Source organism: Crocuta crocuta, unplaced genomic scaffold (genome assembly GCF_008692635.1).
Source record: "Crocuta crocuta isolate KB4526 unplaced genomic scaffold, BGI_CrCroc_1.0 scaffold150, whole genome shotgun sequence".
Taxonomy (NCBI): Eukaryota; Metazoa; Chordata; class Mammalia; order Carnivora; family Hyaenidae; genus Crocuta; species Crocuta crocuta.
The window spans coordinates 368,863-394,368 of NW_027527439.1; the positions used below are offsets into that span (position 1 = coordinate 368,863).

The 25,506-nt window shown below is 37.9% G+C and overlaps 1 protein-coding gene across 1 annotated transcript in view; it reads left to right on the plus strand.

Moving 5' to 3' along the window:
- Window positions 1-25,506, plus strand: part of SPEF2 (sperm flagellar 2) — a 187,517-nt gene that overhangs the window by 81,335 nt on the left and 80,676 nt on the right. Inside the window, exons 17-23 of the mRNA XM_077760172.1 lie at window positions 4,920-5,028; window positions 7,560-7,717; window positions 11,138-11,302; window positions 14,732-14,806; window positions 20,027-20,175; window positions 25,061-25,188; window positions 25,272-25,410. Coding sequence (XP_077616298.1) covers window positions 4,920-5,028; window positions 7,560-7,717; window positions 11,138-11,302; window positions 14,732-14,806; window positions 20,027-20,175; window positions 25,061-25,188; window positions 25,272-25,410 — 923 coding nt within the window. The remainder of the gene's footprint in view (window positions 1-4,919; window positions 5,029-7,559; window positions 7,718-11,137; window positions 11,303-14,731; window positions 14,807-20,026; window positions 20,176-25,060; window positions 25,189-25,271; window positions 25,411-25,506) is intronic.

Consider the following 25,506-nt stretch of genomic DNA (forward strand, 5'->3'; position numbering starts at 1 on the left):
ATTGGCTAACAGCACTGCCAATCCATGGCCCACTGGTGGCAGAACAGGACCCTGAACTCAAGATCAGTCTGATTTGAAAGTGGGTATGTCAAGTTGTTATAAAGTACACACAGAGACCTTTTGAGGAGAAGGTCCTTGAAAGCTGAATATAACTCAACAAGAGCCGGAAAAGGTTTGCCTACCGTCTTGGGGCTCCATAGGAAGCACATTGTTGTATGTTTCAGAAACAGAAGGAAATCAATTGGCGACAATTTTTCAAGAAGTCTAACTCAATCCAGTTTGAGTTCTTTCAATTCCCTATCAAAATTACATGACTAGTGATTCTGGCAAATTTCTCAAAGCTGACGGTATCATCTAAATTGTGTAATTCCTTGGGGTGCCTGAGTGGCTCAGTCAGTTGAGCATCCAATTCTTGATCTTTGCTCAGGTCATGATCTCGCAGTTCATAGAATCAAGCCCCATGTCAGGCTCCACACTTGGGATTCTCTCTCTCCCGATCTCTCTGCCCCTACCCTACCTGCGTGCTTGTGAGTACTCTCAAAATAAATAAATAAACTTTTAAAAATAAAATAAATTGTTTACTTTCTTTATCTTGACCCTTGATTTATAGTTAGGCTCAAAAATGCCCTTTATCCCCTACCACAGGGAGAACTCCTTTTTCAAGTTTTATGCACATATACACATCATCATATTAATCTACCCTCAGAACTTAGTATTAAAACACAGTGTGATTTTTCTTTTTACCATACATTTCTAACATTGCATACTTCTTAGTTTGAAATGAACTGAGCCAATTGTTGGATTTAGGCCAGCTAAACCATTAAAACTAGTATGAAACCATTAAATTTATAATTCTTACTTATTTTGGTCAGAATTGAGTATGCTAAATATGCCCACAACTTTGAAAATAAATCTGCAGCTTTCGTATTTAAGTATTTTAAGTTAGGAAAAAGTGTTATTCTTTCATATCTATAGATTTTTTCTAAAAAAAAAAAAAAGATTTTTCCTTCTTAGAATATAAGGTTCGAATGGCCTTTGAAGTTTCCTCATTAGTTAGTCAAGACCTCAATTAAACTGTTCAGACATATAAAATTCTACCTTTCTACAATATTTTGTTCATTCATATATTCATTTATTATTTATAGCATGCTAGCTGAGTGCCAGACATTATGCTAGGCACTGGATATAGAGTAATGAAGAAGAAATGCATCCTCCCGTTAAAGAATTAAGTGGAGATTGTAGCTAAGGAACCAAGGGATTGCAGTATAGAGTTATGTGTCCAACATGGCAGCCACTAGCCACACATGCTATTTAAACTAGTTAAAATTAACAAATTAAACATTCAGTTCCTCAGTCACACTGACTACATTTTATGTACACATGTGGCTAGTGGCTGCCACATCATACAGCACTGGTGTAGAATGTTTCCATCATCTCAGAAAGTTCTATTGCATAGCACTGGTCTAGAGTGAAGGGAGCTAAAATGGCACCACTAGTAAACATTCATCTAAGATTTATAATTTGCCAGGAACTGATAATAAACAATGAAAAGCAAGTCCCTATCCTCAGTAGTGACAATGTAGTGTAAGAAGAAGCAAAAGTAAGCTGCTTATATAATAGAGTTACTTGTGCGCTATAATAGGTGTGCCCAGCATAAGAAGAGGTTAACCAGTCCAAGAAAGGGAGAGAGGTAGAGAGAAACACATCACAAACCTTGGCAAGTGAGCATGGTTCATCTAGACAACAGCAAATACCTCAGTAGAGCTGAAAGGCAGCAAGGTATGGAAGAGGGGCAGAAATGGGCCTGCAGAGTAGGCATGGGCCAAGCAAAAATTTTGCCCCAAGTTAAGGTGTTTGAACATTTTCCTGAAGCCATGTGAAGTCACTGAATGATATTAAAGCTGAGATTTAATGCAATTAGTTAGATTTTTTATAATGGCCATTCTGGCTCAGGATGGAGGATGCATTAGAAGGGAAGTGACATTGGAAACAAAAAACAAATGAGAAAACTCTTACCCTCTGAAAAACAACAGAACCATCACAACAGCTGAGAGAGGCAAGATGGGAATGCTCCGCTTCGAGTGGTATTTAGAAGGCAAACTACAGAACTCAGTGATCAGTGAGGGTGGGAGATGTGCCACAGGGAGAATGGGATGACCACAAGTTTCTGACCTGCAGAGTTTATGAATGATGCTACCATTTACTTAGAGAATATGGAAAGAAACACATAGCGATTGTTTAGGGAAACATTAGGGAAACTGTGGTACTTTTCAGTTAAGATGTTCAGAGAACAGTTCTCTAAATGGGGCTAGATGTCAGGAAGGAACCATGTACTAAAGTTAATGATTTGAAGGTGCAAGATATCACCTAGGAGTAAAAATGTACTTTAAAGAAAGATCCAGGATGACCCCCCAGAAAACACTGGAATTTGCTGAGGAGAGCAAGGACGAGTGTTTAGAAGCAGCAGCTAGAGAGTAAGAAGGCCAGAGAAAGTAGTATCTCATAAGCCAAGAAAAGACAGATTTTCAAAATAAAATTGTACTGTTTTCATTCCAGACCAGTAGGGTCCTGAGATCCAGGCTTGGGAATGGGAGCCCAGCCTTCAGGGTCTGGTGCAGTGTGCTGTCCTGCGATGCTTTGGTCTGTGGAATAGCCTGAAGAACAACATCACAAGGAAGCAGCCGATAGCCAAAGTCAGATGGGCTCAAAGGCTGAACATTCGTCTAGCCAAGGCTGGGCAGAGAGGAATGGACCAGACTCAAAGCCAACAAGGAGACCTAAGGATAGGGAAACAGGCAGTTTAAAGCGTAAGGCTGTGTCAGAAAGGAAGATTAAGTGGCTGCGTGGGCTTTTAGCCAGTTCCTCAGTCCATTGTCCAGGCTGAGCAGGAGCAGCAGTGTTCATAATATGGAGAGACGTATAAAGAAGTTTTGAGTGCAGGCTCTGTATCATTAACTTCTGTGACTAATAGTAACTGGGAAAAAGCAGGAGGGCCTTCCAGGGCTGATAATGTTTGTTCATTGATCTGGGTACTGCTTTCAGTTTGTGAGGCCATTGAGCTATATATTCATGTATGCATTCTCTTTGTCAAGTATAATTCAACACACAGTTAAAAAAGTATAAAGTCCATAGCCTGGAGTCAGATTGACTGGAATCAAATCCCTTCTTTGTTGTTTATGAGCTGTGCAATTTGGGACCCATTACAGAATCACAATCTTGCTTTACAAGTTTTGTTGTAAAACTAAGATAACATGTAAAAGTATTTAAGAATTGTATTCTGAATTTTACCTATAAATACAACAGAGAAATCAAGTAAGATAAGGACTGAAACATGTGCATTGGCCTTGATGATTTTTGGTGACTGGAATGAGAGCTGTTTCAATGGAGTAGGGGACTGGGAAGGATGGTCTGGGGTGAACTGAGGCATGAGTGGGGGGTGAGGTGGAGAGCCTGAGTGACGATAACTCTCAAGAAACTTAGATATCTATCTGTCTGTCTGTCTGTCTGTCCTATCTATCAGCTGAGTTTTGAGCCAAGGGATTAGTGAGATTACAAGTTAAGAAGTTGTGTATTTTTCTTCAGTGATGCCTACCAGTGCAGATGTAGACTTGGAAAGAGAGCTAATATCATCTAAGGCTGGTGTTGCAGAAGGACACAAATTGAAATTGTTAGGTGAGGGAGAGAAGGTGAAGTGTTCAACCATGCAACTCAGCTTTGCCAGAAAATAAAGTGAAGTGAAGATAATGCTGGTAAATTTGGGGTAAAGGGTGTAGGTATTTAGGGACTGAATGACTGTTGGAGAGATTCATCGGTTATATGGGAGTGCTAGAAAGACAAATCGTGAGAGTATAGGTCATTAAGATTGCAGGAATGGAGCCATTCAAGGTGATCACAAAGTACAGGATGTGGACATGGCCTTGGAAAGAGAGTGCCAGAAGTGGAGAGAAGGGGAAGAGACCATTGCCAGGGTAGAGTTTGGGGAGAGGAATGCTGATCGATGTTCTAAAGTCCTTGACAAATATGAGATAGTGACCACGACATGGTGCATGAAGCACCTCCCGAGAAGAGTTCCCTTCCATCACTTATCACTGGTGTCAGTAATCTTTTGGTTTTATAAATAACCTATATCATTATTCTGTATTCTAAATCACTTCATCTTTTTCTATCCTGAATGGAGATGGAGAAAAATTGGTTACTATATCCTGTGAGCGTCCTTTGTTTTCCTGAACACTATTAGTTCAGTCTTCTGTGTTCTCTTGCATGGATTAAATTCCTTTTAGTCCAGTTCAAGGCTCTCTTTTCTCTTTATGATTGTCCATTTATTCTAAATTTATGAGTTTTCTGGACTTGTACCATTAACCCTGAATAGGATTCAATCAGAGCTGTTGAGAATGTTTTTGTTTTTGTTTTTGTTTTTGGTCACTCATACCCAGTTCCTTTATATCTGTTCTCTAAGGAAAGATCATAAAATCTAGAAAGGAATGTAATTTACCTTATTGGATTATAACCTAACAGCGACAAATAATTTTTATACATATTTGACTTTATGGCCACACTGTTATTTCATTCTTAATCTATACACCATAATGTTGATTTTCTAATTGTTTCCTAGTTTATTATTCACGATGGCCCATCACTTTACATTCTCACCTCTTCAGAGTAAATCCTGAGACCCTCTACGTTGAAACTGCAGCTCTTCTTTAATGTTATATCATATTTTGTTTCCATCAATTTTGAAGAAAAATTTGAATTTTGATCCCAAAACTATATCTTTCTTTTCACGTTGTTAAACATTTTTATTAATATTGAACCAATGGCAGGATCATATCTATTTGGCTTTCTTGCATCAGTACTTTTTAGCAGTGCTACTGCAACTTTGCTTTAGCAAATTATCTAATTAACTAATGTTTATATCCTAGCTGAAGCATTTTCAAGTGAAGCATCTCATGAAGACAACACTCAACAGGGAGGTGCTGAAAACCAGGATATGAATAAAGACCAGAATTTAAGAGACCAGATTCAGCACAGGTTAGTTTAAAACTCAGTGTCCTGGGCTCACTCAATTAAGCCACCAACTTTTGGTTTTGGCTCAGGTCATGATCTCACAGTTCATGAGATAGAGCCCCACATCAGGCTCTGTGCTGACAGCACAAAGCCTCCTTGAGATTCTCTCTCTCCCTCTCTCTTTCCGTGTGTGTGTGTGTGTGTGTGTGTGTGTGTGTGTGTGTGTGTCTCTCTATTTGCCCCCGCCCAACTCATGCATGGAGTGCACATGCACACATGCCCTTTCTCTGTCTAAATAAATAAATTTGAAATAATAAATAAATAAAAATGTTCTGCTTCTTATTTCTTGCCTTTTGAACGACTGACAACCAGTCACTTTAGAATTATCAAATCTAGAAAAAAAATGTATTTTCCAGCATTCAGCCTTTTACAAGTAAAACAAAACTAAATAACTTTGATGTTAAGTGAAATATTCATGTGCTAGATTTCATATTCAGAGCATAAGTCATCATAGACTAGCAAGAGAAGAATCAAATCAGGCAACATTTCCCCTTATAGTTCATTATATGGAATCCTAAATTAGCCCTCATTCAGCAAATGCCAGTTGAAAACCATTATATTTGAAAGAAGTAGGCATCAGACCACAGAGTGTAGTTTAAAACAATTTCCATTTTGCTAAATGCTGTTGTACAGAAAGAAACAAACAAAAACAAAAACACGCATTCTCTTGGTTGTGTGCTGTGTGCCCATTGGAAAAGAAAACTTAGACAATTTTATAAAACCCAGAGAAGTCTAAGAATATAATGTGAGCCAGAGAAAAGTAATTTTCTACATTAATTAGCTAATCAGCTACTTTAAGCTTATCTATTCTCAAGGAAGACAAAGTTTCAAAAAACATTCCAAGATTATTTGTGAGCCAAACAAATAAGTCTGAGCTATCTACACTTACTCAAAGATTTCTTTGATTTCTGTCTCTAAGAGAAAAGTGGAGGACCTCAGTCTGTAGCTACCGAGAGAAGTGTGCTCAGAGTTAACTCTATGATGAATGCAGGTGATCTTTCTTTAGATTTCCCTTAGTAGACCAAAATTACACTAGAGGTTTCCTGAAATGGTGGCATTCTCAAATCTTCTTTTACTCTTACAAATACAATAATACCCTGATTTGTGAGCATAATTCTTCCAGAACATGCTTATAATCCAAAGTACTTGTATATCAAAGTGAATTTCCCCATAAGAATTAACGGAAACTCAGATAATTTGTTCCACAACCCAAAAATTATTACAATACCATCATGTAATATAATATAAAACAATAAAGAAATACAAAGTATAAAGAAAAATAAATTAACCTGTACTTACCTTTGAAGACATTCATGTCTGGTGTGAGGCAGACAAGAGAAGAGGGTTATTGTGTAGAACAACTTCCACTATCACTAATGGAATCACAGCTGTCTCTTGGCTCAATGGAATCTTTTTCCTTTTCATGCAACTTTAACAAGGAACCTACCCAATGACACTTGCTTTTGCCTCCTTTTGAGGATTTCACAGAAATGTGACATTGCATTGTCATTACACAAATCATCACTCGCACTGTTACAGCCTTATTCAGGTGGTATTTTCTACAAAATTTTGCAGTTTCCCACGTTTTACACATCTCCCTAATCTCATTGTCCCCTCTTCCTCTGCAGACAAGATGCAGACATAGACTTCTTACAAAATCTTAGAATTTCAGCTACTTACATACCTCATTTGTACTTCTCAGTGATTTCCTTCTTAACTTCCATCATAGTCATCTCCTTCTTACTGCCTTTCTTGCCAACCTTTTTCTGCATGGGGGCCATTGTATATGCCCACACGGATGTTGTCTATAGTACAGCATTAATAAATTCTTGTTATGTACTACTATATTTAATGTAACTGGTGATAAGGCAGCAGAGGAAAGGCTCTATATCTGCAGGCAGCCTGACCTAGAATGAAGCAAAGCTTACCTCTTGTCTGGAAAAGCAAAGAACTGTCCATAGGTGCTTTGAAGTGACAAAAAATACACTAGTGCCAGTTGTGGGGACATTACAACGTTCCGAAGAATCAGTGATTTCTGCCAAACACCATGGCCTGAGACGGAGCATCTGAGCATGGAAGGCAATCACCGACAATTCCACAGGCAGAGAGAGAGAATGAGAGAAGAACCATTGGCGCAGTTGTGATTATGTGGCATTCAGTGTCACATACTACTTGTATTGCAAGACATTGCTCATTTATCAAATTAAAAATAAATTTTAAAAATAAAAGCTAGAAATGTTTGTTAATCTTACAGAACACTTGCAGGAAAATTTACTCATGATCTAAGGTTTTACTATATTTCAAAAAATAGGGCTTAATGGTATTAAATAATTTCTTCAAAATAAATAATTTCTTAGAGTTGCTTTTTCAGTTTGAACTATTGGTAGTTTATTTTTTTTCATTATACATGTCAGGTAAATCATGCATAATGTTACCCAAATATTTTAATTGGTATATGATGTTCATACAATATTTTCAATATTTTTATTTTGCAGAATTATAGGCTTCTTGGACAACTGGCCTTTATTGGAGCAGTGGTTTACAGAGCCAGAAAATATTTTGATAAAAATCAATGCTGAAGTAGATAAAGAGTCTTTATGCCGAAAAGTAAAAGAAATATTTACAACTGAAGTAATAAAAAAAGAGAATAAAGGTAATTACATTTCTTTATAATTTTGAACGTATGTAACTAAAATGTGTGATTTTACCAAGTTTAGGAGAAAATGAAAATGCAATTACTGAGTTCTCTCTTTTACTTGGGTAATACTGTCTGCAAATCTTATGATTTTAGCTCTCTGCTGCAGACATTTCTAAAATAAGACATGTTTTTTCTCTTTGTTTAATTTAATCAAAAGAAGTCATTTCACTGAAAGCATTGTTTTCATCTGAAAAAAAAATAGCCAGGTTAAAATTAAGGATGTTATAGAGAAGGTAAAGATTTCAGTGTTAACCTTGGGACTTTAACCCTCCTTTTAGGATGGGAACCATGGGCAGTTCATTTAAAATTATAAAATCAGTGAATTTCCCGATTATTAGCTGCTTATTTTAAGCCTCCTTCTGTAATACATCTCATCACATTAAACCATCCTGACCTCTTTCCTCCATTCAACCAATAATAATTGCCCACTAACTTTTCATAGTATTATTGAAAAGTATTATTGAATGGGATCTTGGGCCAATACACTGCCAAAGCCAGACTTCAATGGATAATTTTTATCTTGCAAAATTATATGGGAAGTAAATCTTTCCTTTTGTTTCTCAGGCACCCCTAATTTTATTGACAGCGGCAGTTTCTTGGTGTAATAAAAATGGTCGAAGTTACCCCACAAGGATTCTGAAGCTGCCTTGATAGCAGGCTATCTCCTGTCACTACGTTTGTGACCTAACCACCATAATGTTCCAGTTAACTGACACCAGAATAGTACATAATCTTTAGGTTTTCGCTTAGTGAACCAAAATTACAGTAAAGCTTTCCTGAAAGGATGGCATTTTCAAATCTTCTCTTATTCTTTCATATATTTCAAAATATATGGCTTGATGGTATTAAACAATTTATTACTTAAGAGGCTTAACATGTTCTTTGATAGAAAGTAGGCTGGAGGACAGAGGAAACCTCCCCAAACAATCTTAGAGTCTGTGTTGGGAGGCAAAAACACTAATTCTCAGGTAGAACTTCAGACATCTACAGGTTAGAAATCAGTTTGTTTTTGTCAGGCTCACTTCAACATTTTCATCAAGATTTTACATTCCAATCACTGTGTACATTAACAAACTCAACTGCTACTTATTTAAGATTTACATTCCTATTGCTTAAGCACTTTAAGAACTGTTTTATCATTAAAACCATAAACATTGACCCTAGCCCAGTATTCTGCATTAAACACCCTGATTAATTTGAGAAAATAAAAAAATAAAAGGATGTAGTACTTCTATATATATTCTGAGGTGAAAAATAACTATAGTGTACTCTTAAATAGGAAAAAGCTGTTTGTATATAAAACAGCCGTTTTTAAATGTTTATTTATTTTTGAGAGAGAGAGCATGCAGGGGAGGGACAGAGAGAGAGGGAGACAGAGGATATCTGAAGCAGGCTTCATGCTGACAGCACAAGGCAGGATTAAGGGCTCTAACCCATGAACCTATGAACCCATGAACCCATCCATGAACCATGAGATCATGACCTGCACCGAGGTCAGACACTTAACCGAGTGAGCCACCCAGGCGCCCCTGCTCAGCCCTCTATTTAAAACTTAAAAAGCTGCCCCACAACACTCCTGATCCTGTTTATTCTTCTGTTTATTTTCTCTACACCACTTACCACCTCCCAACCCCTTACATAAATAATTCATCAGGTTTATGGTTTGCTTCCCACCGCTAAAATGCAAGCCTCACAAGGCTGTCGGAGGCCTGCTCCGACAGGTCCAGGGGTCCCTGAAGGATGGACGGTGTCGGCGAGAGAGAGAGTGAGAGAGCCCCGAGATTCTTTCTGATCACCAGGCAGGCATCTCTGACCTGTCGGTTTTGGTGTCTTTATTTAAAGGTTCAAGAACAACATGAGATCAGAAAAAGGAATTTTTACAATGGGAAGCCTTTTGTGAATTACCTCAATCATAGTGAAGTTGAATTGTACAACTAAGGAAATAACAGGATGTTCTTAATGAAAAAATAGGATGACATATATATGTTAAGTCGTAAATAGTTAGGCTAGGAATTATTCTGTTTGGCTCTCAAGAGGATGAATGTTTTTGAACTGGTTAGTTTGTGGAAACCTATTTGATGCTAAATGTGTGAACACCACGGGAGCCCTAAAGGTGTTAGCCTTTTGCTTTTGGGTTATGTGTTAGCTACTCTTTTCTATCCTCATCCCAGCCACCTGTAAGGGAGGATGTTTGCAGATGGTATGCCTTTGGGGAGGGACTGTCATACATCATCAGTTAGAAGAAGCTGTACGTGTTAAGTTTTACCCCTGTTTGTTCCTAAACTCTAAATTAGGCTCTTTGTCTTGGGTCCAGGCTCAATTGTCTTTGATATGCAAGGCCCATAGGAAGAGGCTTTTGACAATCACCCACAGAGCTCTCATCTAAAATCTCTTTTGTAAAGGCAGGAATATGCTTTTCCTTATGTGGTATCTGTGTTCGGAATATGGGTCTGATATGGAATATTGTGAGGCCTGGTCAATACCAGCAGGCTCATTTCTAATATGAGCCAGTAGTAGCAGAAGGAGATACCAGTTTTCGTTTCTCACAGCAGGAGCTGTGCAAACACTGCCATTTCCTTGCTGTGACTGCCATCAGAGAGGCCAGTGCGGCTCCCAGCACAAGGCAGTGATTTTTCCTTTTTGTTTTACTGATATATCTCTGGCATCCAGAATTGTGCCCGCTATGGATTGTACTACTACTACTACTACTATTATTAGCAGTAGTGGTGGGACTTTTACTTCATCGTTATGACCCTTCTTTTCCTTCAAGGCGCAATTCAAGTTCAATAAAATAGTTGCTGCATGAATTAAGGAATTGCTAAGAAGACTTGAGTGCTATACACTATTCTAAGTGCTTTGTGTGTATCTACTCCCAGAAGTCGGTGAGGCATATTTCTTTCCCCTTCTGTTTCCTTCGCACCTGCAAGACTTCTGTCACATTGCTCTTCACTTTCTCTTCATGCTTTCTTCACCTTGGTTTTCCACTGGGAATTTTGAAATAATCATTTATTTTCCTATTCCACTGCATTAACTACATCTAGATTGTTACTTTTACATTTGGCACCCCTCAATAAGCCTTTCTACCTGCTATACACACGCGCACACACACACTCACACCATCATCATCATCATCATCATCATCATCATCATCACTATCACCATAAAAAGCAAAGAAAACAGCATTTCTAACAGGAAGAGAAGGCTTCAAACCCTAGTTTTAAAGACTGGCTGATTTAAAGATGAGCCTTAAAACATGCATGTAGCCTTAAATCAGCAAGGGCAATTTTATATTAATTTAGGCTTATCTTGGTTCCAGTAAAGTAGCAGGTGTCTAGAGTGTCTAATAAAGATTCATTCTTACCATCTTTTTTAAAGTTAAAAAGAAATTAGAAGAAAAGGAAGCTGAGAAAAAAGAAGAAGTTCCCCTGGCTGAGGCTCCACCCCCTCCTCTCCCTCCTACTGAGCCCGAAAAAGAGAAGGAAACCCATCCTCAACTTGAGCATTCAAAAACTTCTACTGCAAAAGGGAAACCAACATCAGGTGATTGACAGAATAATTTATAATCCTCTTTGCCAGTTTCTTATTTTCACTTAGATAAGAATTATAAATAACAGTACCAACGCATTTATTTAGATTTAGACTTGAAGCAACTTCAATGGTTTGAAACCAAATGATGACTCAGATGGAAGTGGAAAAGCCCTTAGTAGCTAAGAGCATGGTTGTCACGAAGCCCAGGTACTTTACTGTGTAGGAGGGAGCGCGAGATCCTCATACACAGTTCCGCTGATTAGAATAAGGCCACAGATAAGAATAGGGAGGGCACAGAGAATAACCAGGAGGAACATAGAGCAGATCGAAAGGACAGACATCTGTTTGCTGAATCATAGACTTATGTTTTTGTAGAGTGAGAACATCTCCAGAAAATGAGAGTTAGTATAGCCAGTTATTCACAAGAATAAGGAAAAAAATCAACAGCGTTCATCAGAGACTAGAATTCATATGTAACTTAATCATTAGTGGGAGTATATGTGGTAATAAAAGGATAGAAACAAGCATCTGGCATCTCAGGAAACCTATGTTTGTAATTTACAACATATATAGATAAAGAGTTTGTTTTGGCCTAAGTTCTTTCTAGATCTTGAACCACTAAGGACTATTAACTTCAGTGGTAGATGATAAATATAATGACCAAAGCAAAGTGCTCAACTATTGCAATGCCTGATATTGATAGAATGTTAGTATCAGTTTGGTGCTGTGTATAGGAGATCAGTGTGGCCCTGTTTCTGGTTTTCGCTTTGTGAAGTGACTGGCTCTGTATTAATAAGGCTACCTAGGAATCCGTGATCTTGTGTGTCAGGATTGCATTTCTAAACTCCATATCTTTCTGCTTCATGGAGATTTGAGGTGGATGTGAATTTTTTAAATTGAATTTATTTATATTAAACAAATAAATCTGAAGACTTGAGTAACATATATTATGGTCTATTAAAGACCACTGTGTACCAATAAAATGAGGCTTGACTAAAGGCAAAATACATAAAATCTAAAGAAATGTTTTTTATCATATGAACAATAAAGCACAAAGCTATAAATTAAATATGCACCCTTTTCTCACTGCCTCATTAGGAATTAAAAAACAAAACAAAACAGAGGTCTGGAGGAAAGATGGAAATCTTTAAAATGCTGTTTAGAAGTAGGGAAGACAGTTCTGACAGTGGCTCAAGCAAGCCTAGAGTTACCTAATATAGTCATTTAACCCATGACCATGGCTCTCCCCACCACTACCTCCCCCTCAGTCTGCTCACAGTCTGGAGGATCTAGGCATTTGAACCATTCCCTGAAACCAATCTCTAGTGTTTCTGGTTATAACACAGTTCAGTGTTTAAGTTTCTGAAGTTTGCTTGCGATTTAAAAATTGTATTCTTGCATACTGTGCATTGGAGGAAAAATAAAGCTATTGTTGCTTAAAAGAGTGCTGTATCTGTCTCTTTTTTTTTTTTTTTTTTTTTTTTAAACCAAGGACAGGCCTAATGCCTGATCTTTAAAAACCTATCCAAGTGTTAATCTCCAGAGGACTAATTACTGCCTTCCAAACAATGCATTATCTGAGAGAGATCTCAAGAGCTTGAGGGGATTGATGGGGCAGTAGTTGAAGGCAGCAAAACAGACCTCTGCATTTACAGCTCAGGGAAGCTTAGTTCAGTGATTTTATGGGGAAAGTTTCTGACAGGTTTGTTTATTTCTGTATAAATAATTTACAGTTTGTTTTTTCAAATGAGAGCATTTTCAGAAATGAAAGCCCGAGGCTTCTGAACATGCCCAGCTTAAATACCCAACTGCAGTCTTTCGAAGTTGAGATGAAAAAAGGAATTATTTACAAAAAAAGAAAAAGAAAAAGAAAAAGGATGGAAATAGAGTAAAGAAGGAGGCATAGTGCACTGAGTACTAACAGTCACTTTGTCCCTGTATATTTCTACATTGTATATAGTTATGCATTTTATATCTACTTCCAATGTGCTAGGGATTAAATTTGAAAGAGTTCACAGTGTTCCATTAAAAGGGTTTATTACTAAGTCTACTACCAAACTTCAGAATTTACTCTAAAACCAAAGTTGTCAATGTGACAAAATACAATAGTACTGTATCCATGCTGCTATTTAAAAATATTTTTTGAGATTTCAGAATATATTTTGGAACTGGTTTAAAAAAATTAGTGCATGCTGACCCCAGAAGAGATTAGATTTGCCCACAATGCTTTATAAATTCAGTTTCCTTTAAAAATTCAGGTATCTCTATTTTTAACTTCTTTTCCCTGCCACTTTGTTTAGTGCTAGTTTAGAACTACTTAAATAGTTGGTTGCCCAAAGTATTGTTATTAAAGGAATTAGGAGCTTAACTAGGCTTTATTGTTGTTGTTATTATGCTTATTTCTAAAAAAGCAACTAATTCAAATGTTTGGATTTTATTTATTGTTTGTTTATTTATTTTTTTTAGTTTGGTGGTCAGCTATGTGGATTTTAAAAGTCCTTTTATAGAGGTTAACAAAGTTTCAGTGTTAATCCTTCCCTATGTCTTATTTCTATGAAATCTTGGTTGGTGGATCTGAGAAGTGTAAATGTGCTATGTGCTATGCACTTACACATAATTATCACTTCTAAATATCAATAATAGGTCAGACGGGTCTCTCCATCATAGGCATTTAAACTGCCTTCTATGTCCATCCTTCCAATGAAGAATAAACTGTAGCCCAGGGCAAAGGGTAGGTAATGATGGAACTTATTTGGTGAATAATGTGGATGCAGAGAACTTTTTCAAGGAACTATACTTATTATTTGGAACACCTTATTGACCTTGAGATCATCAATTTCCCATTTTCCCCCTTTCACTATAATATTGAACTGGAGTCCAAGGAATCCAAGATAAATATACCCAAATCATCCTTTACATGACAAGTTGTGGTTAATCCAAAATGGAAATCTACAAGTCACAAGGCAATCAAGTGTGGGGTCAGGAAAACTTCAAGGATGCACCATCTCAAGACAGCATGGTTATCTGGCCCTTCCTCAAGTTGTTTTTGTGTCGTTCTTAATACAGATTTCGCTATCTTATTTTATAAGGATCATTTAGTTGAAATGAACAAAAAAGAGCTATACGATTCAAACGGACTTATAACTAACTTTTAACACTCTGCAGCCATGTTGCATTAAAGAGTTTACAATCAAATCCACTACCAAATATTGATCTTGTACTTAGGACTGAACTGTTCAGTGTGACAAAATAGAATAGCATATAAGGGCTGTCATTCAAGTTTTAATCCATTCCATCTTCAGATTAATTTTAGCTCATAGTAAAGACCTCACAAATATAACTGTTTATCTGTGAGAAATAACACTTGATTTCTTACAAATGATCTAGCCCAGGATATTAAAGAAAATCAGCAATAATGTTTATGTCTTGAATTTTGTTTAGAACCCTTGCTTGGTAAGCAAGACTCTCCTCAGGAAGGAAAAGGGAAGAAAGGTGACACAGCGCTCAAAAGAAAAGGTACTGCAGATAAAGACAGATGTGGTTCAATATGATTCTGGATTTTATAACCGCCTCCATGAAAAGAGCCAGATTTGTATAGTCGTGCACACTGAATACTTCTCTTGGGCATTTGTAAAGTATAAGCCCTTGCCAAAGAATATAACCTCACTATTTCCATAGTTTAGATTTTAGCAAAGGTCTTGCTGAGAAAAATGATGCTTGTGGGAAACAATTTAGAGAAAGGTCATATATAGAGTATCCGTTCATTGTAGATATTAGGTATTATCCTTGGGCTAAGCTATGCCATCAGAAAGCTCTATGCTGAACTGTATTTTCTTGGGCTCCCATCAAATTGCTTTCACTGATGTGCACTGCACAAAGTCCTCAACTCCCTTCACAACATAGCATAGCAGTGGAGGTGAATCTTTCCTTATACCAATAACAACCTGGCATTTTATGTTCTGAGGGGATAGTATGCCCATTACATCGTTTAATGGCCCCTGTATGAAATCCTAGGTGATAAATGTCATTCAGAATCAAGGGACAGGACCATCTTTCTTCCTGTGAGTACTTAGATAATTAGCACCTCTAAATGATTAATATTTCCTATCCCGATTGTCCTAAACGGTAGTGGCTGTACCTGTGCAAGGGTACCAGGATCTCAGCATCTGCTTTCTAATTCCTCTCCCAGTTTTTTCCTTCCACTTTAAGTTGTCCTTGTCCTGACCCTAATTTCATTTAATTTTTTTCTATTTTATTATAACTATTTCTGTGAAAGAAAGGGGATATAGGGTTTTTTTTTTTTTTATTAATGTAATTGGTAGATGGTAGAAGAAAACCCTATTAGGCTCTTGAAAGCCTATTAGTTAGATTTATGTTGAGCAGCTGTAACAACCACACAAAGGTTGAAATGCAATTATAAATAAATACAGTTGACTTTTTCAGCGTATGTTCAAATGGGGTTGTCATGAAGTATGTGCCATTGTTTAATTTTTTATTACAAATTGCCAGTGCAGTTGTAAGTCACAAGTGTGCAAGTTCACAAAATGATGGGCTGAAAAGGCTCTTTATTTTGCCATTTAAAATTACATAACCATGATCCCCAAAGAGAATCTCATACTTTTCTGATTATGTAACATGATATATAACTAGGGCCACCTGGTCAATTAACACTGAGATGTAAATTTTAGCTAAAATGTTAAGCGCTATAATTTATGCTCAGCTCTACCGGTTTACTAATAGGAGAATAATTTTCACATTTACATTATTTATTCCTTATTTTCTCGTATTGATCACCAAAAGCAAATGAAGGATCAACATAGAATTTTCAAAACTATGAATTAAATATACTATGCACATTAGTTACCAAATCAGTTTAAACATAATAATGTACATGGTTTAAGAGCATCCTTGGTTAAAAGCATACACACTCGAAACAAACCATAAGCAAATACAAGTTCAACCAGTAAAATATATACACAGGAATCATGCAGGTAGCTCCATTTAAGTAAGTAAGAACTTTCAAACTTTTTTTGCTTTTATTTTACTCAATTTCTATGGTGTTTAATAATATTTGAAATAGGTGAGCTTGTAATCATGATTTGGAAGTCTTCCAGTTATATAGAAATGCTGTTTTTCAGCATGTATAACAGGATTTCCTTCATTAAAAGGAAATCACAATTTTAATTCTTAGCATTTGAAACTAATATTATTGGGGGTGAACACTACTGACTGATTATCTGTTTATCTCAGGTCATTTGATATCATTATATTAAAATCATCTCTTACGGTTTAAGAAGCGATCTATCTCTGTTCTTTCTTCAAACTTATCTGTATTTCCTGCTATTGACATCTTTGACTCATTTCTATTCTTCTCTGCATATTAGATCAATCTCTACCCTTCTTCTCCCAGAATCTTGACACTAAAATGCCATTTGCAAGTGCATTTTAGTGTTCTCAAAGTATTTCTTACTCTCTTCAACTCATCTGCCACTGTTCCATGTTATTGCTGCATAAAACAACAGCTTTTTCCACCCTATGACCTTACCTAGCAGTTGTTAATTAGGAGCTAAATGAAGAAAGTTTTTCATAATCAACGAGTTTCAGAGAATGTTGACATATGCCAAATTAAAAAGATTTTAATTGCAGAACTTACAAAAATACATGAATACACATCTCTAAGGGACTGGGAGATACAATATGTAATATCCGAAAATATTTTGGCTGCAGAATTCTCTCTTACAGGAGTACCCATTGGGACTAGAGTTTTATGGAACAAACACTGGGGAATAGTGTCTTTAGGTCCACTGGCCTGCCCAGGTATTTGTATTGGCATTGATCCAGTGCTTACCTTCTGACTTGTCTTATATTTGTAGGTGCTACCAGGCCACTTAGCAATAAATGTGATGTCAGTGTTAAAGACATCAGTGATTGGGCCACATGGGTGGCTCGGTCGGTTGAGTGTCCAGCTTCGGCTCAGGTCATGATCTCGCGGTTCGTGGGTTCGAGCCCCGCATCGGGCTCTGGGCTAACAGCTCAGAGCCTGGAGCCTGTTTCAGATTCTGTGTCTCCCTCTCTCTCTGCCCTTCCCCGACTCGTGCTCTGTCTCTGTCTCAAAAATAAACCAACCATAAAAAAAGTTTTTTAAAAAAGAAAGAAACATCAGTGATACTTAACTGGAAGGACATGGGAAAACAGAATGAAGAAGATAAAGGACTAATGAAATTGAAATACTTCGCTGCATCCACTAGGACAGTGGGACTTTAAGAGTGGTCCCGGGACCAGTAGCGTCCACATCACTTGGGAACTTCCTGGAAATACAAATACTTAACCAGAACTACTGAATCTATAACTTCTGAAGGGTCCCAGCAATTTTGTGTTTTAATAAGCCCTCTGGAGACTTCTGATGATAGCTAAAATTGGAGAACCATTGAGCTGGATCCCAAGGCTTATTGCTCTACGATAGCCATTAGGATATCAGAGACATTCAATTATTTCTAATGTATTATTTATATGTCCCATTCCTCCCAAGTTGAAGTTGGTTCAAATTTAGGAAAAAAACATAAATACAAACTACTTCTCTTTCAACAAAGAACAGCCACACTGAGGGCTAAATGATCCCCAACTTGCAAGTGAAAGCAGGTCTCTCATTAGAAATTGAAGCTTCCAGATGATTGGGTAAATGGTACTAAAAAAGAAATGCCCCCTGTTACACTTAAGATGTCAATATATTTTGTTCAAAGGTGATGTCTAATTCCATTCCCTGTGGCATAAATACATTTTTACTCATTCACATTTTATTTTTCCTCTTAGAATTTTCATTGTTAAAAAATAGATAAAAGTTCAATTGAATCAAAGCACAATGGCCAAAAAAACTTCTTGGCTCTTATTTTTCACTGAATGATCATGATATTTAAGAAAAGAAGAAAAAATAAATCATTCCAGTCTCACATTTACAATTGCCAACTTCTTCTGAGAGAAATCCATCTGAAAGTAGCCATAGTGTTAACACTTTCATTTCACCAGAGATTAAAGTTAAATAATGAAAAAATCATCATATTGAAATATATCAAATTATAAATATTGTTGGTTATTGCCTGAACAAAGATTTTCTTAATTATTTTTAAAATTTAAAAATGTCTAGATACAACTTCAGACCTGTGGATAATCGATACTGTTTTTTATAAAGGTTTAAATTTCCTTTTGAGAGAGCAAACAGGAGAGTGGCAGAGAGAGAGGGAGAGAAGGAGAATCCCAAGCAGGTTTCACAGTCAGAGCCCAATGTGGGGCGTGAACTCACAAACAGTGAGATCGTGACCTGAGCTGACGTCAAGAGTTGCACGCTTAACCGACTAAGCCACCCAGGTGCCCCTAATGATACTATTTTAAAGTGTCTAACCTGTCCATAAGACATAACTGACAATTTCCCCTCTACTTGTAATCAATATATTTTTAGCAGCATTAAAGTTTAAGATACATTTACTTTTCTAAGCAACATTATCATTAAATAATACTCATTAAGGAAATATACTTTGGAAACAAAGTGTTCCCAAATCTGTAGACATTTATAAACTGCATCTAAAGTCTCAATAATTATTCTGATGGTAAGAGTAATTTAAGCTGAATGAATTTCTAAACAATAATAACCCTGACCCTTCAAGGAAATATTGGGCTTTCTGAGTTAAGTTACTTTGATCAGTCACAGATCTTTCAGACCATAAGAGTGCCATGCCACCCACCTGGTCTGGGTTCCCTTCTTGATGCTCTTAGGGGAAGTGAAACATATGCCCTTTCTGGATTCTGAACTGAACATTAGGCTTCTTTCTTTTCCTCCTCTTTCTCCTCCTCTATCTTCTCCTCCTTCCTTTCTCTTACCTCTCTCTCCCCTTCTCTCGCTCATGCCTTAATTCAGCCAGGCTTATGGCCCAGCAGGTACCTTCATCCATACTCCCTGACTATAGCAAGAAATAAAGTTTCCCACTCAGAAACCCTCTGTCTCATTCAGGGAATGTTGAGACTTTCAAAAGCTGTAATACTTCACCTCCTTCCCCACATCCTTCACTGACTCTGACTGACTCTTAATAGCCTCCTTTCTCCCTGCTCCCCCACCCACTCATATTATACTTTCTTTCTTTCTCATTCTGATGGAGAATTTAATTTGCCATTACTTGCAATTATAAATGAAATGCACTTTACAGTCTATGCTTTGTAATAACCATATATTCATTATGAAAGAAAGGAAAGCGATAAAAATAAAATATCAAGTTGCTCTTCAAAGCCAGCTGGACAAAAGAAATAGAGTGGCTTAAACAAACTGGTACTGGGGGGCACCTGGGTAGCTCAGTGAGTTAAGCATCCGACTCTTCATTTTGGCTCAGGGCATGATCTCATGGTCCATGGGATTGAGCCCAGCACTGGGCTCTGTGCTGACAATGTGGAGCCTAATTGGGATTCTCTGTCTCCCTCTCTCTCTGCCCCTCCCCTGCTTGCACATGCATGCTCCTTCTCTCTCTCTTTCTCTCTCTCTTGCTCACTCTCAAAATAAATAAACTAAAGAAAATCTGTTAGTGGTATTATTGGTTAATTTGGAGGCTGTAGTGAATTGGGGCTTTGAATTTTGCTCCCCAAAATTGCTTAATGAATTGCATGAAGTCCACAGTAATCCTAGATGTATTCATCTACCAGAATCTGGGTCTGTTCATCCACTTGTAGTGAAATGATGTAATATGTATGTTCAAGGTTCTCCTAAAGGAAAATCACCAGGAGGGAAAGCATCAGTAAAGAAGTCACCTGCTGAGTCTATAGTGGTGTCACCTACTCCGGTAGTGCCCCCACCACCTAAGCCAGGATCAGAAGAATGGGTCTATGTGAACGAGCCAATCCCTGAGGTATGGCAGTTTAGATTCAAGCTACTAGAAACCAGTCTTCCTATTATTTACAGTAAGATTCACACCATTACTTGCACCATCTAGAAGGCCTTTCATAGCTGGTGATACGTATGCTCATCAAAAAGCCAAGGTGAGTTTCTGAGACTACTCATGGGACTACACTGTATCCACTCTACTCCTTCAAGTTTCTGATTCATACTTTGAACTGCTATTTAGTGCTGAAAGCAGAACAAATGGGCTCTGTAAGGACCAATTTTCTCCCCAAGGACAAGCAGAGATGCAGTTTCCTGGAAGAATGACTTTCTCAGAACACACATCCAGCAAATTACAGTCCTCATCCATGTTCTCATGCCCACATTATAATGCTTTCAAATAAAGTTTAACCTCTGAATTTTTAGAAATAGAAATTTTTGGAACACGACTAAACTAATAAAAGAACAGATAGCTATCTGGCCTGAGAACTTTAAATATGTACACCCATATAAGGTCAGGAGATGCCCCTAGTGAGCCCTGGAAACTCCATTCAGTTTTTTGTTCTCTGACAACTGCAAGGCCCAGTCTCCACCTAGGCAAATCTGGTTGCTTCAAAAAATACATCATATTAAGAAAATCACCAAGAATGGTCTTTTTTCAAAGACAAAGAGCTTTGTAAAAGGTGCAGCCTCTGTTTTCTACATCACAATCCTCAGGGAGTTCTTACTCTTATGAACTGTGAGCACTGACCATCTGCCAGGCATCTGAGACCCAATAGTGAATTTCAGTGATTGTGGTGTTGCTGTTCTTTCCTAGGGAAATGTATCATCTCCCCAATCAGATTATAAACTCTTTGAGAGAGGATAGGAACATGTGGAAAAATTGACTTAGATTCTTTATAGAGCTCTAATGAATTAATTAATTAGCATTGATAAGGAAGTTAGAACAGAAAATATTTGATATCATTAAATGATAACTGTGGATGTGTGTAATATCACTCAGCCAAACAGAAGCTACTTTTTGAAATAACTATTTAAAAACTGCCATAGAATCAGGTTGTTGGGAGGGTCGTCTGGCTGGCTCAGTGGAATAAGCATCCAATTCTTGCTCTCAGGGTCTAGAGTTCAAGCCCCATATTGGGCTCTGTGCTGTGTGAAAAGCCTACTTAAAAACGAAGTAGTTGTTGGGAAGGAGATAAAATGATGTTACTTGGCAGGGTTTGGGAGTAAGAGACAAAAGTATTGAAATCTAATCCTTAACTCTAAACCTTGAAGCTCATGAGAAGGATACATTCATAGAAGACAAGAAGGAAATAGAGGATAGAAGTAAAAAAATAAATATTAACACTAAGATATGGCACCAGCTCCCATTTAGATCTTTTAGCAGGCAGGATTCAGGCAGAAAACAGATGGTAATTTAAGGAGAGTTGAATAAAAGGTCAAAAATAAGGGAACATTCAAGGATTAATTACTACTCCCAGATAAGGAATAACTGGGAGCCATACGGCCTATAAGCCTGAGAATGTGAGGAAAGGGAGCAAATGCTTGGACCTCAAGAAGAGCTCTGCATGGAGAGGGCTGTGGCCTTCAGCAGAGGGGTGCAGCCACTCACAGTGATGCAGCAGAGAAGAGCAGGGACATACATAACGAGAGCTTAGTTTCTTTCTGCTCTCACATCTCTTTCCCAGGAGACGGAGGACAAGGTTGTTTCCTGAAATAGTTCACATAAGTTAGCCTTCCAGGGCACTGAGCAGCATGAAGCATGAAGTGTAGGAGGCTGGTCTGGAGGGACAATGGAAAGATACGCAGCACAGAACTCTAGCTCTAGTAGCCTAAGTGAAACCATGTGGAGGACACATTCTGCTACAACTAGAAGTGGTCTAGAGCCTAGAAACAAAGCAGCCACAGGATCCATTCTAGTCCTTTTCCCACCCTGAACTTCTCACATGGGCTGCAGAGCTTACCTGCCAAGGGAGAAGAAAGACAGATGCCTAGTTAAATTTTAATTTCAGATTATCAATGAGCTTAACTGGGCCTCCTATACTTTATCTGGTAACCCTGGTTCTAGGCATATGGACAGAGAAAGAGGAAAAGGGGAGAAGAAGAATAGGAAGGGGAGAGGCCGACTGAGTGAGAGAGAGAGAGAGAGAGAGAGGAGAGAGAGAAAGAGAGGTTGAGATACTGAGAGAGATTGCTTTCATATCTGGCTCTCCCAGGTGGAGGCAGCAGCCAAGTTCCAGGAGAGCCCGGGTCCTTCTCCCTTTGTCAGCCACAGGGAAGGTACAGAGAGAATGGAGAAGGCAGTCAGAGTGAGAGGCCTTTGCTTTTTAGCTTCTGAAGCTTTGGTGCATATTTGCTGTGGCTACCGATTTCCTCTCATGCTCAGTCTTATCCAATGAGAAGAAGACTATTTAACTGGAAAGTACAGATCTGAATACCTAGGCACATCATAGAAGTTTAAGTCCCCACACCCAGAAAAATTACATCCCAGAGACTGAAGAACCTACAGGCATGACATTATCAATATCTCATCGAAACCACAGAGGATATGGGAGATTCCAGAAGACCAAATGTAGGCAAATACTGAAATATTTAATAAAAGGCTGACGAGATTTAGTAACATACAGACCAATACTCTATATAGTAAGCCCCGACCAAATTTGAGAGAAAATCATTAAAAGCATGACTTCTGAGCATGTATAAACTACAAAAATGATCATCCAGGGGCACCTGGGTGGCTAAGTCAGCTAAGTGTCCTACTCTTGGTTTCAGCTCAGGTCATGGTCTCATGGTCTTGTGAGTTGGAGCCCCACATCAGGCTCTGTGCTGACAGTTTGGAGCCTGGAGCCTGCTTTGGATTCTGTGTCTCCCTCTCTCTGCCCCTCCCTTGCTTGCACTCTGTCTGTCTGTCTCTCTCTTTCCAAACTAAATAGACATTAAAAAAATTTTTTTTAATGATCACCCAGAGCCCAAACAGTTTCACTAAGACTAGGTCCTGATGAACTGGCCCATTCCTTTTCCTTGAGAGCAAGGTTGGATACATGGATCAGGGAAATACCATTAACATTGTATATCTTGAGTTCAAAATAGTATTTGACAATTTGTCATGAAGTTCTTATAAATAAATGAGATCTGTGAGCAGGGTGTTACTTCAGTTAAGTAACTCGCCATGCGTAGAGTGTGAATTAATGTATTTAAGTCAACTGGGAGGGTGATTTAGTAGTAGGCTTCTTTAAAATGTTCTTTAGTGCCATTCTGGATACCACATCCTTTGAGAGAGAGAGCTCATGAAAGAATAGAAGCCAGAGGGGAGAACCAGGAAAGAAAAAGATGTTAAAATAATGTCAGAGGAACATTAAAGGAACTGTAAATGTTTAAGTAAGTAAATGAATACTTTAAAAGTGGCTAGACATTGAATCATAGGCTTTTAGAACTAGATGGATCCATCCAGTCTCCTGAAGATTTAACTGATGATAAAATTGGGTTCAGACAAGTCTGCTTACATCCACAGTAAAATTTATGGAGGGCCTGTTATAAGCAAATGCCACACTGGATGCTGGGACTACAAAAACAATCAAGTTTCATCTTGAATCCCATCCTACCTATCCTCACTAATGTCCTCAAATATCTGACAGGCTGTCATAGGGAAGACTGTGTGAATGTAGTCTGCCCTTCTTTAAAGGACACAGCTAGGACCGGTAAGCAGAAACTATAAGAAGGCAAATTTCTTATCAACACAGGGAGAATTTTCCAGTAACATGAGTTGTGTGACACTGAAAGGCCTACCCTAAAATGTCTTGCTTAATGTATCAGTGAGGTCCATAGAGAGCTTGGATCATTTATCTCTAGTATTTGGCATTTCTCAGTTGGAAAGGAGATTAGCCAGATGACCTCTCAGGTACTCACGTGTAATTCCCTGAGTAAATATATTCACAGCCAATAAGTGAATAAGTAGCACACAGAATTTGTATTGAATATATTATGCATCTTCAGTTTTATTTCATTTTGACTCTTTCTTGGTGTTGATTGTTGTTTTTTTGTTTGTTTGTTTGTTTGTTTCATTAAAGATAACATAGGGGCACCTGAGTGGCTCAGTCGGTTAAGTGTCCAACCTCGGCTCAGGTCATGGTCCCACAGTTTGTGAGTTTGAGCCCTGCATCAGGCTCTGTGCTGACAACTGGAGCCTGCTTGGGATTCTACATCTCCTTCCCCCTCTGCCCCTACCCTACTTGTGCTCTCTCTCTCAAAAATAAATAAATGTAAAAAAAAAAAAAAAAGATAACATAAAGAAACTCTCTAAGTTTTCATGGTGCACACAGCAAAGATAATACCACTTGGGTGAATTCAGAGAAATGACTCATCACCCTGACACAAACACTAGATATTCTCCATGAGATGCAGTTTTCCAACTTAGGCAAAATATGCAATCTGTTTATTCATTCAATAAATATTTCTCAAGCACCTACTATCTTCCAGACACTGTGGTGTTAATAGAAAAAACTATAGAGTGGTGGATAAAGCGATCATTGTTCTTGGCTTTATGAGACTGATATTCTAGAGGTGAATATGGACAAATGAATAAACAGTTGCCATTAGTCATCACTACTACAGTGGGAGAGGTACAGGGTGCTAAGACAGAACTCCAGAACTTCAGATGATGACCACCTAGACTTTTTGGATCACAGAAGGATTTCTGGAAGAAATTATGTCTGAACTGAGATATGAAAAATTTATTTGGAATAGAAATTAACTGGGGGAAGGGAGGAAAGGAGGAGCAAGAAGTTTCCCAGAGAACGCTTTAGATAGTTACAGCTGCATTTTGGTCTTTATGCTCAGTATTGCTCTTTTTGGCTCAATTATTGAGAAGTATTTTCACTTTGAAATGATTATTTGTATGCTTTACCATTTAACAGGAACTACCTTCATTTTTAGTTCCTTACTGGGAACTAATAGAAAAGTCCTATATAGACTCTGTCAAAACAGTGCTCAGGCATCTGCGAGAAGAGCAGCATATTGTGCTTGCTTACTTGTATGAGATTAGGTAAGTAAAGTTTCCAAAGTTAGAATTTTGTAGTCTATGGGCATGTCATGTAAGCTCCATCTCATTCTCTTAATCCCTTACAGAAAAAATTTCCAGCACTTTCTAAGGCGTCCGGATCATAAGCAAAATTTTGTATCTCAGTGGCAGGCTGATTTCAACTGTCTTCCTGATGACCTGTGGGATGATGAGGAAACAAAGGCTGAACTACACCAAAGAGTAAATGTAAGGAAATCTGTGACTTATCACACCAGGGTCTCTACACACTCAAATATTATACTGCAGAACCCTAACCCATTCCCTTCTTACCTTCATGAGGAG